General features: G+C 53.5%; 1 protein-coding gene across 4 annotated transcripts in view; it reads left to right on the top strand.

The window, feature by feature from the left end:
* The first annotated feature begins 164 nt into the window (after window positions 1–164).
* The window catches only part of Sec24d (SEC24 homolog D, COPII coat complex component), a 60,251-nt gene continuing 39,723 nt past the window's right edge, over window positions 165–20,692 (top strand). The window contains exons 1-8 of one of the 4 annotated variants that reach the window (XM_015507285.2): window positions 165–281; window positions 2,572–2,729; window positions 10,235–10,367; window positions 15,195–15,343; window positions 16,384–16,548; window positions 16,692–16,816; window positions 17,117–17,228; window positions 19,381–19,508. In XM_015507285.2, the coding sequence (XP_015362771.1) occupies window positions 2,612–2,729; window positions 10,235–10,367; window positions 15,195–15,343; window positions 16,384–16,548; window positions 16,692–16,816; window positions 17,117–17,228; window positions 19,381–19,508 (930 nt within the window). In that variant the 5' untranslated portion in view covers window positions 165–281; window positions 2,572–2,611. Of the gene's footprint in view, window positions 282–808; window positions 834–867; window positions 1,015–2,571; window positions 2,730–8,826; window positions 8,876–10,234; window positions 10,368–15,194; window positions 15,344–16,383; window positions 16,549–16,691; window positions 16,817–17,116; window positions 17,229–19,380; window positions 19,509–20,692 lie in introns of those variants that run through there. The other 3 variants (XM_015507284.2, XM_015507283.2, XM_015507286.2) reach the window with 3 other exon arrangements.

The following is a 20,692-nucleotide window of genomic DNA, read 5'->3' as shown; positions in this document are numbered from 1 at the left end:
GGCCCCGCCCCTCCCCAGGTCCCCGCCCTGACCGCCGGGCCGCCTCGCCCCGACTGCGGTCGTGCCGCTCTCGGTGGCCCCGCCCGCCACATGGCCCCGCCCTCGTGGCTCCGCCCCAGGACCCTGCGCGTGCGCGTTGGGGAGCGCTGGTCCAGCCCCGCGACGCTGAGCGGCGGGTCTGACGTGGCAGTCCAGCTCCGCGCGGCTCGGGCGCAGGGAGTGGAGACTCCAACAGGAAAGGCGCCGGCAAGCGGTCGCCGGCGCGAGAAGCCGAGCTTCAGGTACGGCCCTCGGCCCAAGCTCGCGGGCGGCGGGAGGGACCCTCGCTTAGCTTGGTGGTCCTCAGGCAGGTTGGAGGCCAGGAGAGGAACCGCCCAGCCCGGTGGTCCTCAGTTGGGGGACTGGGGAGGGACGCATCCTGCCGGTCCTCAGTCAGGTTGGAGGCCAGAGGAATGACCCGCTCATCCCTATGGCCCTCAGTAAGACAGGGGCCAGGGGAAGGACCCGCTCAGCCGGTGGCCCTCCGACAGATTGGGGGCCGGGGGACACCCACTGCCCGCGGTCCCCCGGCAGGTTAGAAATGATGGCGGGGCACAGGTGTCCTTGGTCCTCAGGCAAGTTAGAGATGATGGGGAAAGATCTGCTCAGCCTGATGGTCCTCCGGCCGGGTGTAGACACTGGGGAGGGATAGGAGGGACCTATACTCCCTGGACTTCTGTGCAGACTGGGAGGGGCGCTCTCCGCCTGTGGTCTTCAGGCTGGTTGGAGGCCAGCAGAGGCAGGGGGCGGGCACTTCACCTGTCCCTCCGTACCTTGGACGAGGAAGCTGCCTGGTGAGTCCTGTGGCCATGTCCTCCAGTGTGATCGCTGGACGTTCTCTTCCCGTATTAACTTAGTCTACTCCTTCTTGGAGGAAGAACGCGTTAGAGGTGTTCTTAGTAGAAATGGCAACTGTATCCTTGAGCTTCACGAAGTCTGGATGGCAACACGACCAAGTCCCGATCTTGTTCCAGGGTGAGAGATGCACACGGCTAGGCAGGGGGCTGGGGTCTCTCCGGGTTGCAGCTGCCCAGGTTTTGACCCCAAGCCATCTGTGCCAGGTGGCTTTCTGCCACGTCGCCACTTGAAGCTGAGTCAGGTTTCTGGACTCTGTGGGGTGCGAGGAAGTTTGACGTGGCAAGGGCGGGGAGGAAGCAATTCCTCCCAGGGCCAGCTGAGGCTGGGGTTCCACGCTCTCCAGAGAACACCCCTGTCCCCTTTTCTCCCCAGCTGGGGGCTACTGGAGGGTGTATCCAGCCACTTGCTTCCTACAGTCTGGGAAGGAAGCCCAGCCTGCCACGTCTCTCTCCACTGTGTGGGAGGAGGGGAAAGAGCCGTGGTCCACAAAGCTGACCAGAGACCTGTTGCCTCTCTCTTTCTGCCAGTCCAAGAACAAAGCCATCTCATATTTTTTACTTGTTTGCTTTGATTTTTACAAACTTATATTTTAACCTGAAAATGCAACCAAATCACCAACTTTGGGCTTCAGATTTTAAATTTGAATGTCATTCCTGGACATAGACAGATTCCAAGTCTTAGCAGGTATCACCAACCTTTACCTTAAAAGGCGCTGAATAAGAGCAAAAGGAACAACGTGCCCATGCTGGGTACAGAGACTGGAGAGAAACTGCAGAGCCAGGGTTGTGCATCTCAAAAGGACGGGGGGGGGAGTCTTTTCTAAAAGAGCAGAGGCTGGTACCTCTCATACCATGTCATACAGCTAAGTATTAAAGACATGGATTGAAAACTCACTTTTTGGGGGCAGGATTTAGAACACTTTCTGCCTTGTTGTAAAATTGTTTTTGAAAATAGTCCTATGAACTGTCTCTTATGTGAAAACCTGGGAAAATGAAAAATTTAAAGCAAACCAATGTTGGGGTTCTGAGAGACTTGAGATGGTTCTGTTACATTTGGGAGTGTTTACGCCTACACACACATGAAATTACACTTTTTTTCTTACAGATGCTATGTTCTTAGAAGTGTGATATCATTTAAATCAGAAAGAAATTCTGTCTTCTACTGAGAAACCACTGGTAACTTTGAAATGGTATAGCTGCCTCTCAGCTTGGCCAAATCATGACTCACAAAATAAGGCCATGACCAACTTTATCTTCTGCTGTATTTGCTGGGCTGACTTCTCTTTGTCAGAACTACCAGGTTATAATTGCTGGTTAGAAGAGCACTATACAGATTTGAGTTAAAAAGCCTGTGGCTGCAGCCGGCTGGCAGCCAGTGGTTGGCCAGTTGCACGAGATGGTACTGCCCTGTGGCTATGGAAACCAGCCCTTGAGAGAGGCTGCCAGACACCGAAGGCCTCCGCAGCTGCGGATGTTTCCAGGTGTTGTGCCTGAGAATTGGCCCACGACTGTTGAAGTGATGCTCCTGAGTTTCAGAGGACTCTGGCTGCCCTTTAGGGTGTGACGTGCCACCTGGTCCTTCTGCCTAAGCTCAAACTGTCACTTATTAGCAGTGTCTGTATTTTGGATATTTAGTAACTAAAACCCTCTGTTGATAAGTGTTTTTCTGTTGCAGGGCTCTTTTCTAGAACTAGCTTGGGAATGATATTTTCACAATGAGCCGACAAGGTTATGTGGCCACACCTCCTTACTCTCAGTCCCAGCCAGGAATCGGCCTTTCTCCTCCTCATCACGGACACTATGGGGACCCTTCCCATGCCACTTCTCTACCAGGTAAGGCATGTTATTTTGACCTGGATGTGATTGTTCAGCCCTCAGGATCAGAAGATAGATGTTCTGAGGAGGGGCTTTGAAAGAGTGGGGGGTCATTATCTGACACCATGGTTCTGCATTACAGGGTCACGGTGCTGCCCTGTGGCTATGGAAACCAGCCCTTGAGAGAGGCTGCCAGACACCGCAGGCCTCCGCGGCTGCGGATGTTTCCAGGTGTTGTAAAATAAATAAGTAAAATAAAGGTATTGTGTCCAACTACAACTAAAAAATAAATATTAAAACAAAAATCTGGCCCTGGAAGCTTTCTGTCACTATCTTAATCCTCACGGGACAGTAGGTAGCCACTTATGAGCCCTCTTGCAGCTGAGAAATGAGGTTGGGTAGAGGAGGCTTGCCCAGGTCACAGAGTTAGCACCACTGTGGCCAGGACTTGTGCTCGCCCTGGAGGAAGCTGACGACAGCGCTCCTCCACACCCTGGCATGGCCTGGGATGTCTGCCCTCCCTGTCTGTCCGCAGCCGTCTTCTCCAGGAAGTGCTGCCGGCCCAGGAGCCCTCAGTGCTGGCCTCCTGTTCCGTCCTCTTCTGCAGGTGGCCCCTGCTCCCTAGGGTGGTAGACGCTGCCTTGTCTGCTTGGAATCTGATGTTTGAGGGACACTGTCCTGTTCTTCCTGCTGCGCTCTGGACGGCCCTGTTGAGGGGCCCCTCCTCCTCGGCACTTCTCCCTGCCCGTTTCCCTGGGCTGTGGCGCTCGCCTCAGGTGCGTGTGCTGAGGCTGTGTCTGCAGCCGTCTCCTCTCCCAAGCTCCGGGCAGTGCTTTCCGTTGCCCTCTGTTTATGCAGCTCGTCAGGCTCATGTCCACAACAGCTCAGGGTTGTTTCATTGAAACCTATTTTTTTCTGACATTTCATATCGCATCTTTGCATCATTTATTTAGTCATTCACACCAAAACTTTGCACTATTAAAAGAATGTCTCCCTTTAAAGCCACCCCCAGTCAATTGATGTCCTGAATCTCTTTGGAGCAGTTGTAAATATTTCCCAACTGCTCCCTCCTTTTCACCCTCCTGCCGCTCTTTCTGTTGGGTCTGTCCCTCTGTTGGATGGCTGACGAGCTCTCTTTAACGTTGTTGCCCGTCCAGGGCTGCCTGTCTCCCTACGTCAGCTCTTGAGCTGGAGGAAGTGTGTAGCATGCTGGTCTCATTTGGGCTCTGCGTTGCTTAGAGCCTGGTGTGGTCCCCATGGCTCCTGTTTGTACTTAAGCTCCTTACCCCTAGAACTCTACCCACCTTTTCTTGTTGGCCTTCTGATGGATTCAGACAGCTGAGCTGAGGTTTCATGAAGCATCTGTTCTGCTATAGATCTGGCCAGTAGCACGCTTGCTGTTTTCTCATGTCACGTCTCCATTAGTGCCTGTTAGTTCTGTGTGTGTGTTTAATTCTTGTGCTGTGTAACAAATCTAAAGATTTACTGTTAAATCACAATACTTGTGATAAAACAGTGAAAAGGCAGACCCCACTTCAGTCTTGCGGTATGATGGATCTGGAGGAACTGCACCAAGCACACTGACCTTGGAGCTGGGCAGCAGTCTCACGAGGATGTAGCAGGTGTGGGGCATGCACTCACAGTCCTGAGGCTGGTGTGCCTACAGGACTGGGGGCAAAGACGTGCCTTGGCAGACAGGGGCGTTGTCGGGTGGAGGTGGCCTGTTGGCTGGGGCCGTGGCCCTGGCCAGGGCCTTTGTTGCCAGGGATGCGCTATGGTGGAAAATGAGCCGTGTCAGGATCTAGGCATGAAGGGCAAGAAGTGCCACCGCGTGGTCCAGGTCACAGTCCAATGGGCAGCTTGGTGGAGCTCTGCCTCGCCAGGTGGACAGCTCTGCACAGTCCAGGGTCGGCAGGACTGGGGCAGCTGCTGCTTGCTGGAGCAGGCCCCTCAGGCTTTGCACAGCTGGCTTCTGGGGGCAGCTAACTGTGTGGTGGGCTGTGTCCTCTTGCTGTGGGAGATTCAGCAGTATCCTGGGCCTCTACCTGCCAGGGGACACTGGGATGTCCTTTGCCCTCCAGGATGTGCCAGACATGGCCTGAGGGGCCTGCTGAGCTTCCTTCCAGGGAAAACCATTCCTGACCGAGGAGCAGTGGCATTCTGCGGGAGGCGGGAAGTCAAGGATCAGCAGGGGCTCAGCGGGACAAGCTTTGCAGTAAGAGTCCCTACAGCAGAAAGCCTCTTTGCCAACTTCAGACGAACTTCTTCCCCAGATTCTCTCTAATGTTGGTTTCAGTGTGTTAGATCCAGAGCCAAATTCAAGCTATGCTTTCTGCAATACTGTGTTGGTTATGGTTCCTGTGCTGATAACTGAATCCCTTGCAGTGGATCTGTTGATGGGCATCTGGAGGCCAGTGGGCATTAGGGAGAGGCCTACCCAGAAGAGTGTGGGTCCCAGAGTAGTACAACTTACACAGTGCCTTTCCCTGGTTACTGCCTTTCTAGCCCAGAAAGACCTTGTGAGACGCCACCCGGCCCAGGAATGTGAGGCTTTGCTGAATTTAGAGTACTTAGCAAACCCAGATCCACAGACAGGATGAAAATGGAATTTGCATGGCTCCAGCTCAGGACACACAGGGGCAAGGTCGCAGGGACTGGACGCGGTGTTGAACAAACCCGCCTGTAGCATTTGCCATCTTAGGAAGCCGCTGGTGTCCCAGCCAGTCTTCCGTGGGCATAGCATGGCTGCTTTCTGCCCATGTGTGCTGCTTCCTTCCTGCCAAGATTCTCCTACTACTGGGTAAAGAATATGATCCTTTGTACCTAATCAATAATCTGGCCAGAGGAAGACTTTGGCTCTGCAGATAACAGTGCTGCTGATTCCCTTTGCCCAGGGTGGAGTACAAATGGCATACAGAACTTTGAAATCTGACACCAACCAAACGGTAACCCTCCTCCAGCCACATCTGAGCCTCCCCACACTGGCCTGTTGCTGGTCCCAACCATACCAGAGTTTGGGGTGGTTGCTAGGCTCTCTGACAGGACTCTTACCAGCCTTTGTATTAACAGACCTTCTACTGATCCACACCATGGAGCACAACATACCTATACAGTCCACCCTAACTCTGCTTGAAGATAGCTCCTCAATGAGAGAGCTCCTGCCTGTGCCCACCATGCAGCTCAGCAGCCACCCCTAGGTTCCCCTTGTCTCTGCCCCAGGAGGGCTCCTGTATGTCCCCACCATGCAGCTCAGCAGCCACACCTACGCTCCCCTTGTGTCTGCCCAGGAGGGCTCCTGCCTGTCCCCACCATGCAGCTCAGCAGCCACACCTAGGTTATACTCTGTCTCTGCCCCAGGAGAGCTCCTGCCTGTGCCCACCATGCAGCTCAGCAGCCACCCCTAGGTTCCCCCCTGTCTCTGCCTCAGGAGAGCTCCTGCCTGTCCCCACCATGCAGCTCAGCAGCCATCCTTAGGTTCCACTCTATCTCTGCCCAGGAGAGCTCCTGCCTGTGCCCACCATGCAGCTCAGCAGCCACCCCTAGGTTCCCCCCGTCTCTGCCCCAGGAGGGCTCCTGCCTGTCCCCACCATGCAGCTCAGCAGCCACACCTAGGTTCCCCTCTGTCTCTGCCCCAGGAGAGCTCCTGCCTGTCCCCACCATGCAGCTCAGCAGCCACCCCTAGGTTCCTCTGTCTCTGCCCAGGAGAGCTCCTGCCTGTGCCCACCATGCAGCTCAGCAGCCCTATGGTGGTGCTGGGGTCTTGCAGGGAGGGTATAGGCAATCAGCTCTTAGAGCAGTGACCACAGGGCACTTTTATTCTCTGCTCACCCCAGTTCTTTAGAGTCCTTTGGTGCTTGGGATAGTGGAAGGGAATGGGATTGAGAATGAGTTCATCACTGCCATGCATTTGAAAGGGAGAACTCCTTTTGTGTGATTTGTCTGTAAGAGTTCCTGTTTGTAGCAGAAGTGTTTTCCATTCTCTAGACCCCTTTGCGATTGATGAAATGGATTGCTTACCTTCCTGTGGTAAACAAGAACGCCTGTTTCCTGTCTTGCATGTAATGTCTAGTTGAAATCACGTGTATGCTGCTGCTGTAGATTTTCTACCTTGATTTGTAAGGCCAGATTCGTGGGACCCAATAGAGCTCCAGGAGCTGAGTCCGATGCAGTCACACAAGAGTCTTTATTGCAAGCTGGAGCCTGGACTCACAACCGCTCCTGAAACAGTGGTCCCGAGGAGTGAGTCCTGGTCCTTTGACAAGTGAGATTTTATAGGTGTTTGGTGTGTCACAACATCACACAGCAAATCATTTCATATCGCGGGACAGTCAAATCACAACTCTTAATATTGATTAGCATATTCATTGGCGGAAACAAGTTGGGTAAAGGTATTGGTTAGTACAAGAGGGGGATTCATTTGAACCGATTGGTTTAAGCCACGAGGGATGTACCTTCTGAAGTATATGGTTTCCCAACAATTTATCAACCACCCTAAACTACTGGGGGGGGGGGGCATCTGGCATCCCAGGTATTTCCCTGTCTCATGCTGATTGGTGGTTGCTAGGGGTTGCTTTGGGTCCTCACCTATGGTGACTGAGTCAGGGACACCTGGCACCTCAGACCTCTCCTGTTATTTACAGACAAACAAGTCAGCAGGGGGGCTGTCTGCCTAGGAGTGCTCCTGGGTTTTTTCAAGGACAAGGGTCACACCCCCTTCCTTGGGACAGGCCTTGCTCTGAGGTAGAGGCTGGTTTCTCAAAAATGGAGTCACATCAGTTTCTCAGGTCCATAGTGAAAATTCAAGAGTGCCGTGATTCTGTCGTGTTGTGATGATGGAGTTGTGTGTGTTATGAGTGGGCTGGTGTTTGCCCTTGCTCTGAGGCCCTAGGGCAGGGCTCTGGCCTCAGGGAGTTCTGAGCACAGTCCTTGCCAACGGGGAACTGCTGCCAGGCTGGGGATTAAAGTCAGCACTGAAAGATGAAGTGTCCCTTCAGGTCCAGCCTCTGAACAGAGGGGAGGCACTCAGACCCCTTCTGGGACTGCTAGTCTCATGTTCTAACTTAGCTGGGCTCAGGTTTAGGACACCATGTGAAGATGCAGGTGTGTTTTTCTCTTGTGTGGGGCTGAGGATTGAACCCTGGCCTTGCATATGGTAGGCAAGTGCTCTACCAGCCACACTCAGCCCCAATGTAGCTATTAGATTAAGTTTTTTTTTTTTTTTTTTTTTCCACAAAAAGACAAGCACTGTCTGTCCTCACTCATTTGTAGAATCTGAACTGGTCTCATAGAAGTTGAGAGCAGGATGGCGGTGGCTAGGGATGGGGGACGGGGGTAGGCTGATCCTGGCCAGCATGGCTACATGGCCGGGAGGGTTTCTGGCTCTGTGGCCAGGCTGCAGGCCCTGGATGGCAGTAACCTCCCGCCTCACGCCCCCAGAGGCCTTCCGGATGTTTCCACCATAAAGAACAATGAATGCTTGAGGAAATAGCGATGTTCAGTCTGATTTCCCCAATGCAAAGTGCACACATGATCGAAACATCACACACACCCCATTAATGGGCATAGTTGTAATGTTTTGTGTAGGTTTAAAAAACTAAATATAAAAAATAGTATTTAATATTCGGGTGTCGTATTTGGAAACTTTATGCTGGTAAAGATAATATAATTTCTCTGGTTTAAGCAATTCTCTGTAAGGGAAGAAACCCTTGTGAAAGTCTCAGTGTCACCACTCACGGAGACGCCACTTCAGGCTGCCGGCTGCTCCCAAGCACCCAGCTGTCTGCAGCAGCTTCCAGAAGCTGTGGGAAGGGAGCGAGCTGGGGACTGGCAGTGTGAAGCATGGCCGAGGCCCCCTGGAGGAGTGCAGGGTGGCTCCAGGTCACTGGGGATGCCCGAGAGCAGCTAGAGCAGACCACTCCGCTGTGCCAAAGGCAGGCAGAAGGGCGAGAACCGTCTCTTTCCCCCGGGAGGCTGCAAGGAAGGCTCCTTGTGTTTTCTAGAGAGAACCTGAGCTGTGAAGCAGAGCCCTGCCCAGGCCCGCAGCTTCTGGGCTGTGTAGGCGGGGCTTTGGGCTGCTCCAACCTGGGGTGGCTCTTCTCCCCCACCTCCTCTCCAGCCGCCAAGAGCAGAAATGCCTGAAGAGCTGCAGAGAGCGGCCTCGGAGGGTGTGTCTGAGAGGTGCTGAGGGAGCCCCTGCCAGGAGTGCCCGCTGACGGCTCATGACCCCGTTCCCTGCCCTTGGCCTGGTGGGACTTGAGCCGCCCACGGCTGGGCCCCTGGGGGTCCTGGGGGTCACAGAGCTCCAGAGGCCATACAGGCCTGGGAGAAGCAGCCCCTTCCCACTCTAGGTCAGACTGCAGGTCTGTCTTCCTCCTTAGTGTGAGGGTGCTCCACCAAGCCTCTTACGGTGTTTTCCTGTGGAATTTTCTGGTATCGACTGCAGTTTTCTCTCTCTCTCTCTCTCTCTCTCTCTCTCTCTCTCTACCAGGGATTGAGCCTGAGGGTGCTTAATCCCTGGGCCACATACCAAGCCACCTTTAAGTTGCTTAGGGCCTCACTAAATTTCTGAGACTGGCTTTGAACTCCTGGTCCTCCTGCCTCAGCCTCCTGTGTGCACCACCGTCCCTAGTGTAACTACAGGTTTCACCGCGTGGCCCACTCTTCCACCAAGTGCCTCCGCCGTGTGCAGATTTGTTTACTTATTTGTTTGTTCATTCTTTTCAGCTCTACATGACAACAGAACGTATTTTGACATATCCTACACACATGGAATATAACTTATTCTAATTAGGAGCCCATTCTCATTGTACGTGATGAGGAGTTCCACTGCTTCCATGATAAACACGGGAAAGTTCTGTCCAACTTATTCTACTGTCTTTCCCATTCCCATTACCCCTTCTTTCCCTTCATTCCCCATTCTCTGATCCAATGAACTTCTATTATTTCCCCCTACCCTGTGGGGTGTTAGCATGTGCATATCAGAGAGAAATTTTGGTCTTTGGTTTTTTGGGACTGGTCTATTTCAGTTGGCAGGATAGTCTCAGGTTCCATTCATTTATTGGCAAATGCTATAATTGCATTCTTTATGACTGAGTAATATTCCATTGTGCATATGTACCACATTTTCTTTATCCACTCATGTATTGAAGGGCATCTAGGTTGGTTCCATAGCTTAGCTACTGTGGATCGTGCTGCTATAAATATTGATGTGACTGTATCACTGTAGCATGTTGATTTTAAGTCCTTTGGGTGTAGACCAAGGAATGGGGTAGCTGGGTCAAATGGTGGTTCCATTCCTAGTTTTCTGAGGAATCTCCCTACTGCTTTCCAGAGTGGTGGCGCCAGTTTGCATCCCACCGTCCTGCGCTGTTTGTGTTCCAGTCTGTATCACTGTGATGATACAGGCCTCAGAGAGAGGCTCTGTCTGACTGTTGCTTTCTTTCCTCACCCGTCCTGCTGTTGCTCTATCACCTTGTTTTCTCTCTGCCTTTGAACAAGCTTCTGACCGTGCCCCTCTGTTGCAGGTATGATGAAGCCACCAGGGCCTTTGGGGGCAGCTGCCCCTGGGGTGATGCTACCTTCCCCACCGCCCGGACCACAGCAGTTTGGCCAGAATGCACCTTATGCCTCCAGCATCCCAGGCCTGCCTCCCCAAAGGTGAGCAGGGGGTTCCAACCTGTGTGGACACACCGCCACAGTCTCCCGGGCGGTGCCTTGTGTACTTGATGTTCACGTGGAGGAAAGTTCCTCTGCGTGGAGTCCATTCCTTGGGAAGATCTATTGAAAAACTACCCAGAAACAAAGCCCTGGGAAAAGTTAGGGGAAAGGGATATTCAAGAATAGATAAAAGTTACTTGTCTCCGTGCCACATGATTTAGTTCTGGGTTATAGTCAGTATTTTAGAACTTTGTGCCCTGCCTTTAGATGCCTATGGTCTCTATGAAACTTTAAATTGTTCTACTCTCTTGGGTCCTTCACAGGATGAGCTCAGTGCCAATAAGTGCTCAATAAATAGTCTGAAGTAAACATCTGATTGCAGCCGGTGAGGCCCGGGGTTATGTGTGAGGAATAAGGAACAAACCTTGTACTTGTGATTACAGCAAGCTGAGGAAGCAGTTAGAAGGGGCCTGAGGAGCCCAGGTGTGAGATGCTTCAGTTTTCAGAACCTGCCACTCACAGGGGACTGTCCCTGGGGATCAGAGCCAGCTTCAGGCCCTCCCTGTTGGAAACACCTCTGTTGTCCCGTGAGCTCCTGCTGCCAGCCACAGAGCCAGGCTGTGGGCAAGGGCACCTAGGAACTGCTCCAGAATCGCCCGAGGCTCCCTCCCCAGGCTCCTGTCCCAGGGAGGAGCCTCCCTGTGACCTGGACCCTGCCAAAGCCATTAGCTCCTGCTAGTAAGGAGGTGTGTGCTGTCGAGTTATGTCCTGCAGGGCAGGGCGTGGGAGCCTGAGGCTTCCTGCGTGGGCCTGTGTGGTGACTGTCACTGAGACCAGCCCTGGACCACAGAGGAAGGGTGCCTGGGGACTCCGAGGATGAGCGGCATTTGGCTTCAGTGTGCTTAGCGCACAGAGCGGAAGTCAGAGGGACCTGCCTGGCCTCACCCTCCACCTTCGCCCCAAAGCCTGGCGGAGGCCACAGGGGAGGGAGGAGCCAGGGGCCGCCTTGATGCTCTGCCCGAGGGAAGAGAGGCGGCAGAACCTTCAGTCCAGAGTAAAGGGGGAGGCCCAGAATACACATCCTGTGAACTCAGGCACCTGAACATTCCAGACACCAAGGTCAAGCTGGCAGAGAAGGTCTGGGTCACGGCACCAGCGTGAATCCGCTCCATCTTGGTGACAGTGGCCTGCTCCCTTGGGTCAGGCTGCTGAGGAGGGAGAGCTGGACTTTGGCATCACGCTCAGCGGGTCATGGTGTCTGAAGGTGAGATCTGGGAGGCAGGACAGGCTGCGGTCTTCTGAGGGGCCACCACGGCTGTCCCAGTGAGTCCTTGGCTGCAGGACAGTGCTTCCGCACCCACAGGCCTGCAGACAGCCGTGGCCTCCTGTGAGTGGGCATCGCAGAAGGCCTGTGGCCTCCTGACCTCGGGCCAGCCTGGTGTCCCTGGGTCTCCGATGACCTATGGAAGGAAACACTATGCCCTGTGTACCCTGTCATCGGGTGGCAGTCCCTGCTGCCCCCTGTCCTTCCTTGGAGCACAGTCTGGCTTCCCAGGAGCACACAGCCTCTGAACCCGCTCCCACTGGGCCTCCAGGGCCCCACAGGCGGGTGTCGCCTCCCCTGGGGTTCACGTGAGGCCACCCGAGGGGGACTGGGGGTGGCAGTGGGTCTGGCAGGTGGCAGGGCTGCCATGCTCCCTGTCCCGGGTCAGACGGTGCTGCAGGCTGAGGGCCCAGGAGCGGCAGGGGAGCCCAGCAGAACACTGGCTCAGCCAGCACGGGGCAGGCAGCTTCTGAAGGTGGCATCTCATGTTTGTCGTTCCTGCACAGAGGATCCATCAAAGAGATCCCACTTTTTCTAAGTCTCAAATGTCAAATGAAAGCAAGATTAGGGCTGGGGTTGTGGCCCAGTGGAGAGCACTTGCCTACAACATGTGAGCCACTGGCTCCGATGCTCAGAACCACATAGAGTAAATACATAAAGCTGCTGCGTCCATCTACAACTAAAAAAAAATTTTAAAGGCAAGATTAAGTCAGGGTCCTGTGTTGATTTGACTTTTTTTTTTTTTTTTTTTTTGGTACTGAGAATTGATCCCAGGGGCACTGGACCACTGAGCCACACCCCCAGCCCTATTTTGTATTTTATTTAGAGACAGGGTCTCACTGAGTTGCTTAGTGCCTTGCTTCTGCTGAGGCTGGCTTTGAACTGGTGATCCTCCTGTCTCAGCCTCCTGAGCCACTGGGATTACAGGCCTGCGCCACCACTCCCAACATTGAGTTTTAAATATATAAGTTTTTGTTTTTAGAACACTGCAATTCCAAAGATAAAAGTAGAAAATCACACCCACTCATGTGTAACTTGAACTTGGCTGAGGCAGAATCAGTGTGTCACAGGCAGTACTACAGTTTTCTGCCTAGGGTTATTGCTAGGAGGGATTAGCTTAAAAGTACAATTAAACCTAAAGTCAGGGGCTTTTTTACATGGAAGGATAAAAAGTAAGTTGGGCTGGAGTTGTGGCTCAGCGGTAGAGCACTTGCTTCACACATGTGAGACCCTGGGTTCCATCCTCAGCACCACATTTAAAAAAAAAAAAAAATAAGTGAAATGAGGTATTAAAAAAAAAGATCAGAAGTAAGTCAATTGTAATTGATCTGTTTGGTGAGGAAGTGAAGAATTGGAGGCAAAAGGGACTCAGATCCCAAATTGAAGGTAATATGTTTGAATCTACTAAGAAAATAATTTTCAATGAAAAAGGAAGAAAAGAAGCAACAAAAATAAGTTAATAGTTTTTCCGGGTGTGTTTTTAAGTGTGGAGTGTAATGGTTGGGTCACAGAGGTCCACAGTCCCTGCTCCACGGGGTTCAAAGTCCTGGTGTCTCCGTCAGACCTTGCAGAGTCTGTGCCTGTCCTGGTCCATCTTGAGCCTCTGGGGTGGAAACCTGCAGCCGGGTGATTTAGGAGCAACAGAACTCGCACTCACTGCTCCGGAGGCTGGAGGTCCACACTGCGGCAGGACTGGTGTCCTCTGAAGGCTGTAGCCCCAGTGTCTCCTCCAGGGGCACCCTGTGGGAAGGCAAGGGCCTGTGCGTCCTCCTGTGGACCAGGGGGCACCCTGTGGGAAGGCAAGGGCCTGTGCGTCCTCCTGGGGCTCTGCTCCTTCGAAGGCCCAGCTCCGGGACCTGCCCGGTAGCACTGCCTGCTGTGATTGGGACGGTTCCCGCCAGTGCAGACCTCGTCCAGGTACTGACACGCTGAACTGGTTGGCTCTTCAGAAGCACTTTTTCGAGGGGAAGTGTGGAGCAGGGCCACAGTCAGCTCTTCAGAAGCTGAAGTTTAAACTGAGCTAAATTCCATGTCTTATTGATCATCCGGTGGTGATCTCTCATTGATCATTCCTTTCAGTGGTGAGTCTGCCCTTTTCCAACACTGAATGAAATAATAAATAAAACCCATATTTGAATGTTTCTTAGCCCCCAAACAAGACTCTATACTTTAACCACATCATTTCTGTGGCAGAGAAAGGGGCCGTCCTGCCCTCCCTGCTGGCTGTCGTAATCCCAAGGCCAAGGGTCGTGAGGTGAGGTGGCGTGCCTGTGGTCACACCCCAGTCCACAGGCCAGGGTTGGAAGCTGGGTTCCTACCTAGATGTTGACGCCACGTGCTTTGTGACTCTGGGAAAAGTAAATTGAAAAGTGAAAAAAATATTCAACAATTTGTATGTTTTAAATGTCCTGTTAATTCTATCTGGTAGGTAGTGACTTTTGCTGCTATTTAATACTATTCTGTTTTTAAATTGATAACTTTGCTTCTGAAATCCAAATCTGAGTGAGTTTCAGTTGGTTGGAAGGACACGGTTTGTGACTCTCAGAGCCTCCCTCCTGGGCGTCTGTGAAGCCCCGCCACAGGGGAGCTGGTCCTCCTGAGGCGCCTGGAAGGCCCCACCTTTTCCATCCACTTAGTGCAAGGCTCAAGGCCTGTTGGAAACACACTCGACAGAGTAATTGTTGGAGGTTAAGATTAAGATTTATTTTAAAAATCATTCAGTTTGATGGAGGAAAGTGAGGAGACGTTAGCGTGCTGTTTGGGGCAGTGTTGTCACCAGGCCGGCACAGCAAGCCACTGGCCTCCTCGGGCCCTGCCCCTGCCTCTCTCTGGGTGAGGCCCTAGGGAATGCTTCCCAGTGCACAGACGGGAAATGCAATCAGACCGCAGCACTGGGGAACATTTGATTTTTACTCAAAGTTTAAAACTGCAGGACTAGAGTCACAATGGCGTGGGTGCAAAGCACCGTCTGGCTGCTGTGGCCGATGAACCTCAATTGTAATCGATCTATTTTGAGCGGGAGTGCCGCGCAGACAGGCCCCACCTCCCCAGGCAAGCACACTGGAGCTCAGCCCAGAACCGGCAGCTCTGCTCACGTCCACATTTCACAGGGAATGTGCTGCTGGCCTTGGAGCAGAGAACTGCGAGGCCTTGCTCACAGCTTGGTGGGCGTAAGTGGATTGTTCTGAAGGTGGCCAGGAGCGTGGAGCTTTCTCACCCTGCTGCTGACCATTGGCAGGGTCCACACACCACTGTGGTGAGCTCAGCTTCCCCGTTGACTTCAGGCCGGATTTGCATCCACCTCAGAAGTGTCCTTTGCTCTGGACCCTGCAAGGTGTGAGTGGAGATGTGGGGAGGTGCCGCACGATTTCTGCAGAGCGCCGTCAGGCTCATCTGTGGCACACCATGCTCCTGGCCCCACCTGCCTGGCTTTGCCTGTCAGGACACCCTTTGCCTGCCACTTGCTCCAGAGGTGAGAGCACTGACCTGCTTTCTGTCTTCAGATTCACAGGCCCTGCACCTGTGCACAGTGTGGCCTCCGCATGTGCCGCCTACCAACCCTCTGCACAGCCGTCCTACCCGAGTCCCGCGTCCACGTCACCCGTCACCCAGCTGGGCGGCCAGCTTGGGGCCATGCAGCTCAACAGCCACGGTAACAGCCTCGTTGTCAGCACTGCCTGCCTGGTGTGGGCTCCTGTGACTGAGGTGTTCTTCATTTTAAGGCAGCGCCAACCCTGGCGTACCATGGGGCACTGGCACACGAGTCATTGGTATTGTGTATGGCTGTGATCAGTTTGCTTTCTGATAACCCTTCAGATAACCACAGCACTCTCTACATTTAATGTCCGAACAACAAAAAACAGAAAATACTGATTTCATGAGGAAACATTAGAACACTGAAATTATTTTAAGAAATGTGAGGGAATTTTAAACTCGTGTTGTTTATTGTGGATCCCCAAAATAGAAATACGATGCTCACTGCCCACAGTGCATTCAAACTCTGTGTGTCGACCATGGGGGAGGACAAGCTGGGGCCTTGTGAGGCGGCACACAGTCAGGTTTTGAGAGCTGCCCCGGCAGTCGGGCGCCTAGCAGCCTAGGAAATCTCTACTGTGGTGGTGGGACACCCAGCCAGCTGTTTTGATCAAGAATGTTATCAAGAATTGCTTAAACTTAATTTTTTTTACAAGTATCCATTTGAAACCCCTGCAAATATTTCTTATATTTGACCAATTTCAGCTGGATAAGTCTTGGAGCTGTGAGCATAGCTCAGAGGTAGAGCACCTGCTTTGGGTGCAGGAGGCCCTGGGTCGAGTCTCCCCAGAAGGACAGTTTCCACGACGCAGGGGAACAGTCTGGCTGTCAGCTCTCTGCAGTGTGACTGGGGGTTAGCAGCCCACCCCTCTCTCTGGTTGCTTGTTCAGAAATTCATTTGATGGAGAAGCCCAGGATGAAAATGCCTAGTCAAACGTGCAGATTACCTGAGTCATACCTGCAAGAGCAAGAATTCTGCTGGCTTGGCTCATGCACTGATCACATGACCCTAATGCCCCTGGGTGAACGGCAGTCCTGTTCTGTCACCAAGGCCAGCTGTTGCCCCTTGTGAGCTTTCCAGGGCCCCAAGGGCCCCCTTCACGTCTCTAGGTGAGGCACAGAGGCCCGGGCTGCGCTCAGTGGCGCTGTCTCCCGCAGGTCCCAGCGCGGGCCCCGCCGGCCCTCCCGCGTTCCCAGGCCCTCCGCAGCCCGCGCCGCCCTCCATTCTGCAGCCGGGGCCCCGGGTGCTGCCGCCACCGCCCACTGCGCTGAACGGCCCTGGTGCGCCCCCGCCAGCCGCAGGCACAGCCTTCCCGCCGCAGGGTAAGGGCGGGTGTGGGGCCTGGGTTTCCAGAGCCAGTGGCTCTCTTTAGGGGTGGGGGAATCCCAAGGCGAGGGGAGCCAGAGGCCGCATGCTGCAGAGGCCTGGGCCCAGGAGCCAGTGACCCTCCTTTCCCTTCTTCTAGCTGCCGGCTATGGCCCGCAGATGGGCGCACCCGCGTCCTACCCTGGAGGCCTCGCCCCTGGCCCTGCGCGCATGGCTGGGCCGCAGCCCCCGAAGCAGCTGGACCCTGATGCTGTCCCCAGCCCGGTGAGTGCCATCTCCCTGTAAGGACTCGTTATCCATTAGCATTCATCCGCCCTGGACTGCAGAGGTTGGGGGCCACTCCTCCAGGATCTGGACCCTGAGTCTCCATTGCCGCAGGAGGCAGGCTAGGGAGAACACAGCCTGCGGTGAGGGCCGGGCTATAAGGTGAAGGGCAAGGCCAGGTAGCGGGTAGGCTGCGGGGGGGGGGCTTGGAAATCCCCCTGTGGGAGAAGGAAGGGTCAGCCCCATGCTGGTATGGGGGTCTCAGCTTCCTTTACCTGCTCTTGCTGTGTCTCGCCTCAGATCCAGGTGATCGAGAGTGACAGAGCAGCCAGAGGGGGACAAGTCTATACCACCAATACCAGAGGCCAGGTCCCGCCCCTGGTCACCACCGACTGTGTGATTCAAGACCAAGGTACTTGTTTTCAGGGGTTTTACTGAGTGTTCTCACCAGGGTTGAAGCAAACACTTTGGGCAGTGCCCTCAGCTTGGGGAGCCCCAGCGCAGCTGAGAACAGCCCCCTCTGCTCCCAGTAGTCTGGAGCTTCCTGATCTGTTCCGGAAGCCTCTGTGTTGAACCAGCGTCTAAATCCATGCCCCCCTACACTAGGAGGGAGGGCCTAGGTGCAGGTCAGGCTGAGGCCCCCCAGGGTTTTGCCGTGTGCTGTCTACAGTGGTCCCCCTCACTTGCCCTATGAACTCAGCTGAGCTGCTGAAAGTGCTGGGGTTTTCCATCAATGTTGCTGCATCAGAATGGTAATTTCATCTAGCACAATTGCTTTTCAAGTTTCTTAATCTGATTAATTCCACATGCAGATGCTGAAATGCTGGAGGCGCCACATTTTCTCCTTAGCTGTGCACCCTTCCCCTCACCCCAGCGAGAGCCCCATGTCCCTGGTCTGGCAGGACTCCACGCCAAGGCTGGCCTCCACATCTAACTCTCCTACTCCCTCTCCTCGCCTTTCAGCTCCTTCTCCTCTTCCTCTAGCCGTTCCTGAGGTCCCTTGGCCTCCTTCCCACTACCTTAGTTCTACCCTAGGTCATACTTTAGACACCTTAGTTCTATCCTAGGTCATACTTAGACACCTTAGTTCTATCCTAGGTCATACTTTAGACACCTTAGTTCTAGCCTAGGTCATACTTAGACACCTTAGTTCTAGCCTAGGTCATACTTTAGACACTTAGTTCTAGCCTAGGTCATACTTAGACACCTTAGTTCTACCCTAGGTCATACTTAGACACCACTGTGATCCCAGAGCCCTGACGCCTGCCCAGCCCGGCAGACTGGGGGGCCAGGTCTGTCTGTCAGTGCTGCGGGTTGCTGCCTCAGCATTATGCGAGCTGGACCTACCTTAACCCAGGCTACTGGTCTCCACCATGCTCCCCTTCTGGATCCTTCCTCCGAGCCTGTGCCTCCGAGTTCCTCAGGCCAGAGGGTGGGTTCCCACTGGTCGTCTCTCTTGCTCTCACCTGTGGCTTCCCCCTGCCCATCCGCAGCCCTCACTGCAGTATCTCTGCCTGCAGAAGCTGGCTGCTCCTCCAGATTTCCGTGGCCTTTGCTAGCAAAGGAGAAACACAGGGGACTTCTGTCCCAAAGGCTGTGGCTCTCCCTATCAGGAGGGGCATGAGGGTTTTCAGGGAGGTCTCCAGTCACATTCCAGGTGTGCTCTGGTGGGGGTCCCAGGGTGCCCTGATGGCTGTTGGGAGTCACTTGTTCGTTTGGGAGATATCCACTTCCCAGATCCTCAGCAGGCATCTCCTTCCTGTAGTGGGTGTGCTCAGGGCAGTAACTAGGGGAAGAAAAGATAACACTGTCTCCCTGATCTTATTAGGGAAGGGGAGAGGGGAGAAGAGAAGGAAAAACAAACACTTAAAAAAACAAAAACAAACCTTAGAGCAATGAGGGCTGTTCAGAAGATGAAGAGACTGCTGTTACGTCAGGAGCCGGCGTTGCCAGGAGAGGCATCATTGAGGGCCACATGCTTTGCGTTCTGGTGCATCATAAATCTCAAGATTCTAGTTAAGTTTTCTATTGATTAAAAAATATTTTTTGTGTGTGTCAAGGGTAATGTTCGGCACTCAGGTCTGCAGGGAATGAAACATACATTAAAATAGACTGGAGTACTCTCAAAAGTAATTTTCTTGGTACAAGTAGAATTTTCATTTCTCAGTTTCCAATTTTAGAAAAAAATAGAGTCAAAATGAAATCCTGTTTGACAGAGTGTCCCTTGATAGCTCACAGCAGCTCAGTGTGGGCAGGAGGTGAAGGGTCATCTCCAGGAGCGCTGTCCTTCCGGGTTTCTGTGCCTCTTCGTGTCATCTTTCACTGAGCCCGAACACTGGCTAAGCCTAGCGTCCATGTAAGACCCTCCTTGTAAAAAATAGTAGTGGTCATTACACTGTCTCTTCCTGTACAGGAGAATTCAGAGGGCTCCCCAGGAGACGGATTGCAGAGTGTTTTTAGGAATGCATGTTTTACACTACGGCCTTGTCTAAGATACCTTCTGGGATATTTAATATCAGGGCAGTTCTTCCAACCGAATGTCAAGTGTCCCTCCTGCGTTTCAGGCCATGCCAGTCCCCGGTACATCCGCTGCACCACCTACTGCTTCCCCAGCTCCTCGGACCTGGCCAAGCAGGCGCAGGTCCCGCTGGCTGCCGTCCTCCAGCCCTTCGCCACGCCCCCTGCTGACGAGGTGAGAGTGCGCCCCCCATCACCTGGGTGCTTCCAGGACATTCTACAGCTGATGTCTGCAGCTGTGCCACTTCACCTCCTGTGCACCCAGTGCTGATGGGTACCCTCTTGTCCTGTTGTGGCAATGCACACGACAGACCAGGTGAGACCCCACAAGGAGGCGACTCAGTGGCCTGGCACAGCCCCGTCGCCCCTGTGGAGGGCCCTGACACCTGAGTCCTGCCAGGGAGACGACAGGCTGCTGTCCCAGTTTATCAGCCTGCTGCGAGAGCTCCTGGGCACAAATTCCCGAGCACTGAAGAGTAGGCAGCATGGGTGGTGCATCTGTTCATACCAACCGGAAGGGTGTAGCCAATGTACAGTCGAGTAGAGAAACAGAAGCAGTGCGCATTCAGACTCTGCAGGGGCTGGTCAGAACTGGCCTAATTGCTCACACCACTGCCACCCTCTTTCTAACGGCCAAGTGCCGGTTGCTCACAGCACACAGGTCCAACAGCAGGGAGAGGAGCTCTACCCATGGCACTGCACCCACAACAGGCCCAGTGGGCCTTCCTGTTGCTCAGCAGTCTACCAGTTCCTGAATTCTTCATAATTGCTCCTGGCCTGGCTCTGTAGTTTACTAATTCCAGAACCTCAGCTTGGACTCACGATCCTGTCTGAGCAAGAAGAGGGCTATCTGCACAAGACAGCAGACCCACTATCTTGGATGGCTCTCCAGCTGACGTGAGAGCACTGAGCTGGGGAACCACGGGTGGTGAGCCACTCCAAATCAGCCGAGGGCAGAAAGAGGAAGAGAACCACACACTGGGTTCTCACCCTTGGGATCTCTGCTCCCTGCCCCATGAGCGTCAGTGCTGCTGCCATCGCTGAGCGAGGTTAGGTCACAGGGAGAGGCCTGAGGTGCTCCTGGAAGCCAGCCTTCCTTATGGCCTGGCTTCACATTTACAAATCAGGAAGTGTGTCCCTGTTACCTCACCCATGTTAAACCTGGTGTCTCCCTTCTTGGACCCACAAATTTAGTACGATGCTTATACGCTCTTCTTCAGAACCACAGTACCTTCTGCAGGTGAGGTGGACCAACATGCTGACCATCCTGCGGTGTGTACAATGAGTGTGCATTTTAAATACTACTTTAACTAGAAGTCTTTTAAGCTATTTTCATGATTTGATGATGAAAAATTTCAA

Source organism: Marmota marmota, unplaced genomic scaffold (genome assembly GCF_001458135.2).
Source record: "Marmota marmota marmota unplaced genomic scaffold, marMar, whole genome shotgun sequence".
Lineage (NCBI taxonomy): Eukaryota > Metazoa > Chordata > Mammalia > Rodentia > Sciuridae > Marmota > Marmota marmota.
Note: the sequence above shows the minus strand (reverse complement) of the source record. Positions and strands in the feature narration are given on the sequence as shown.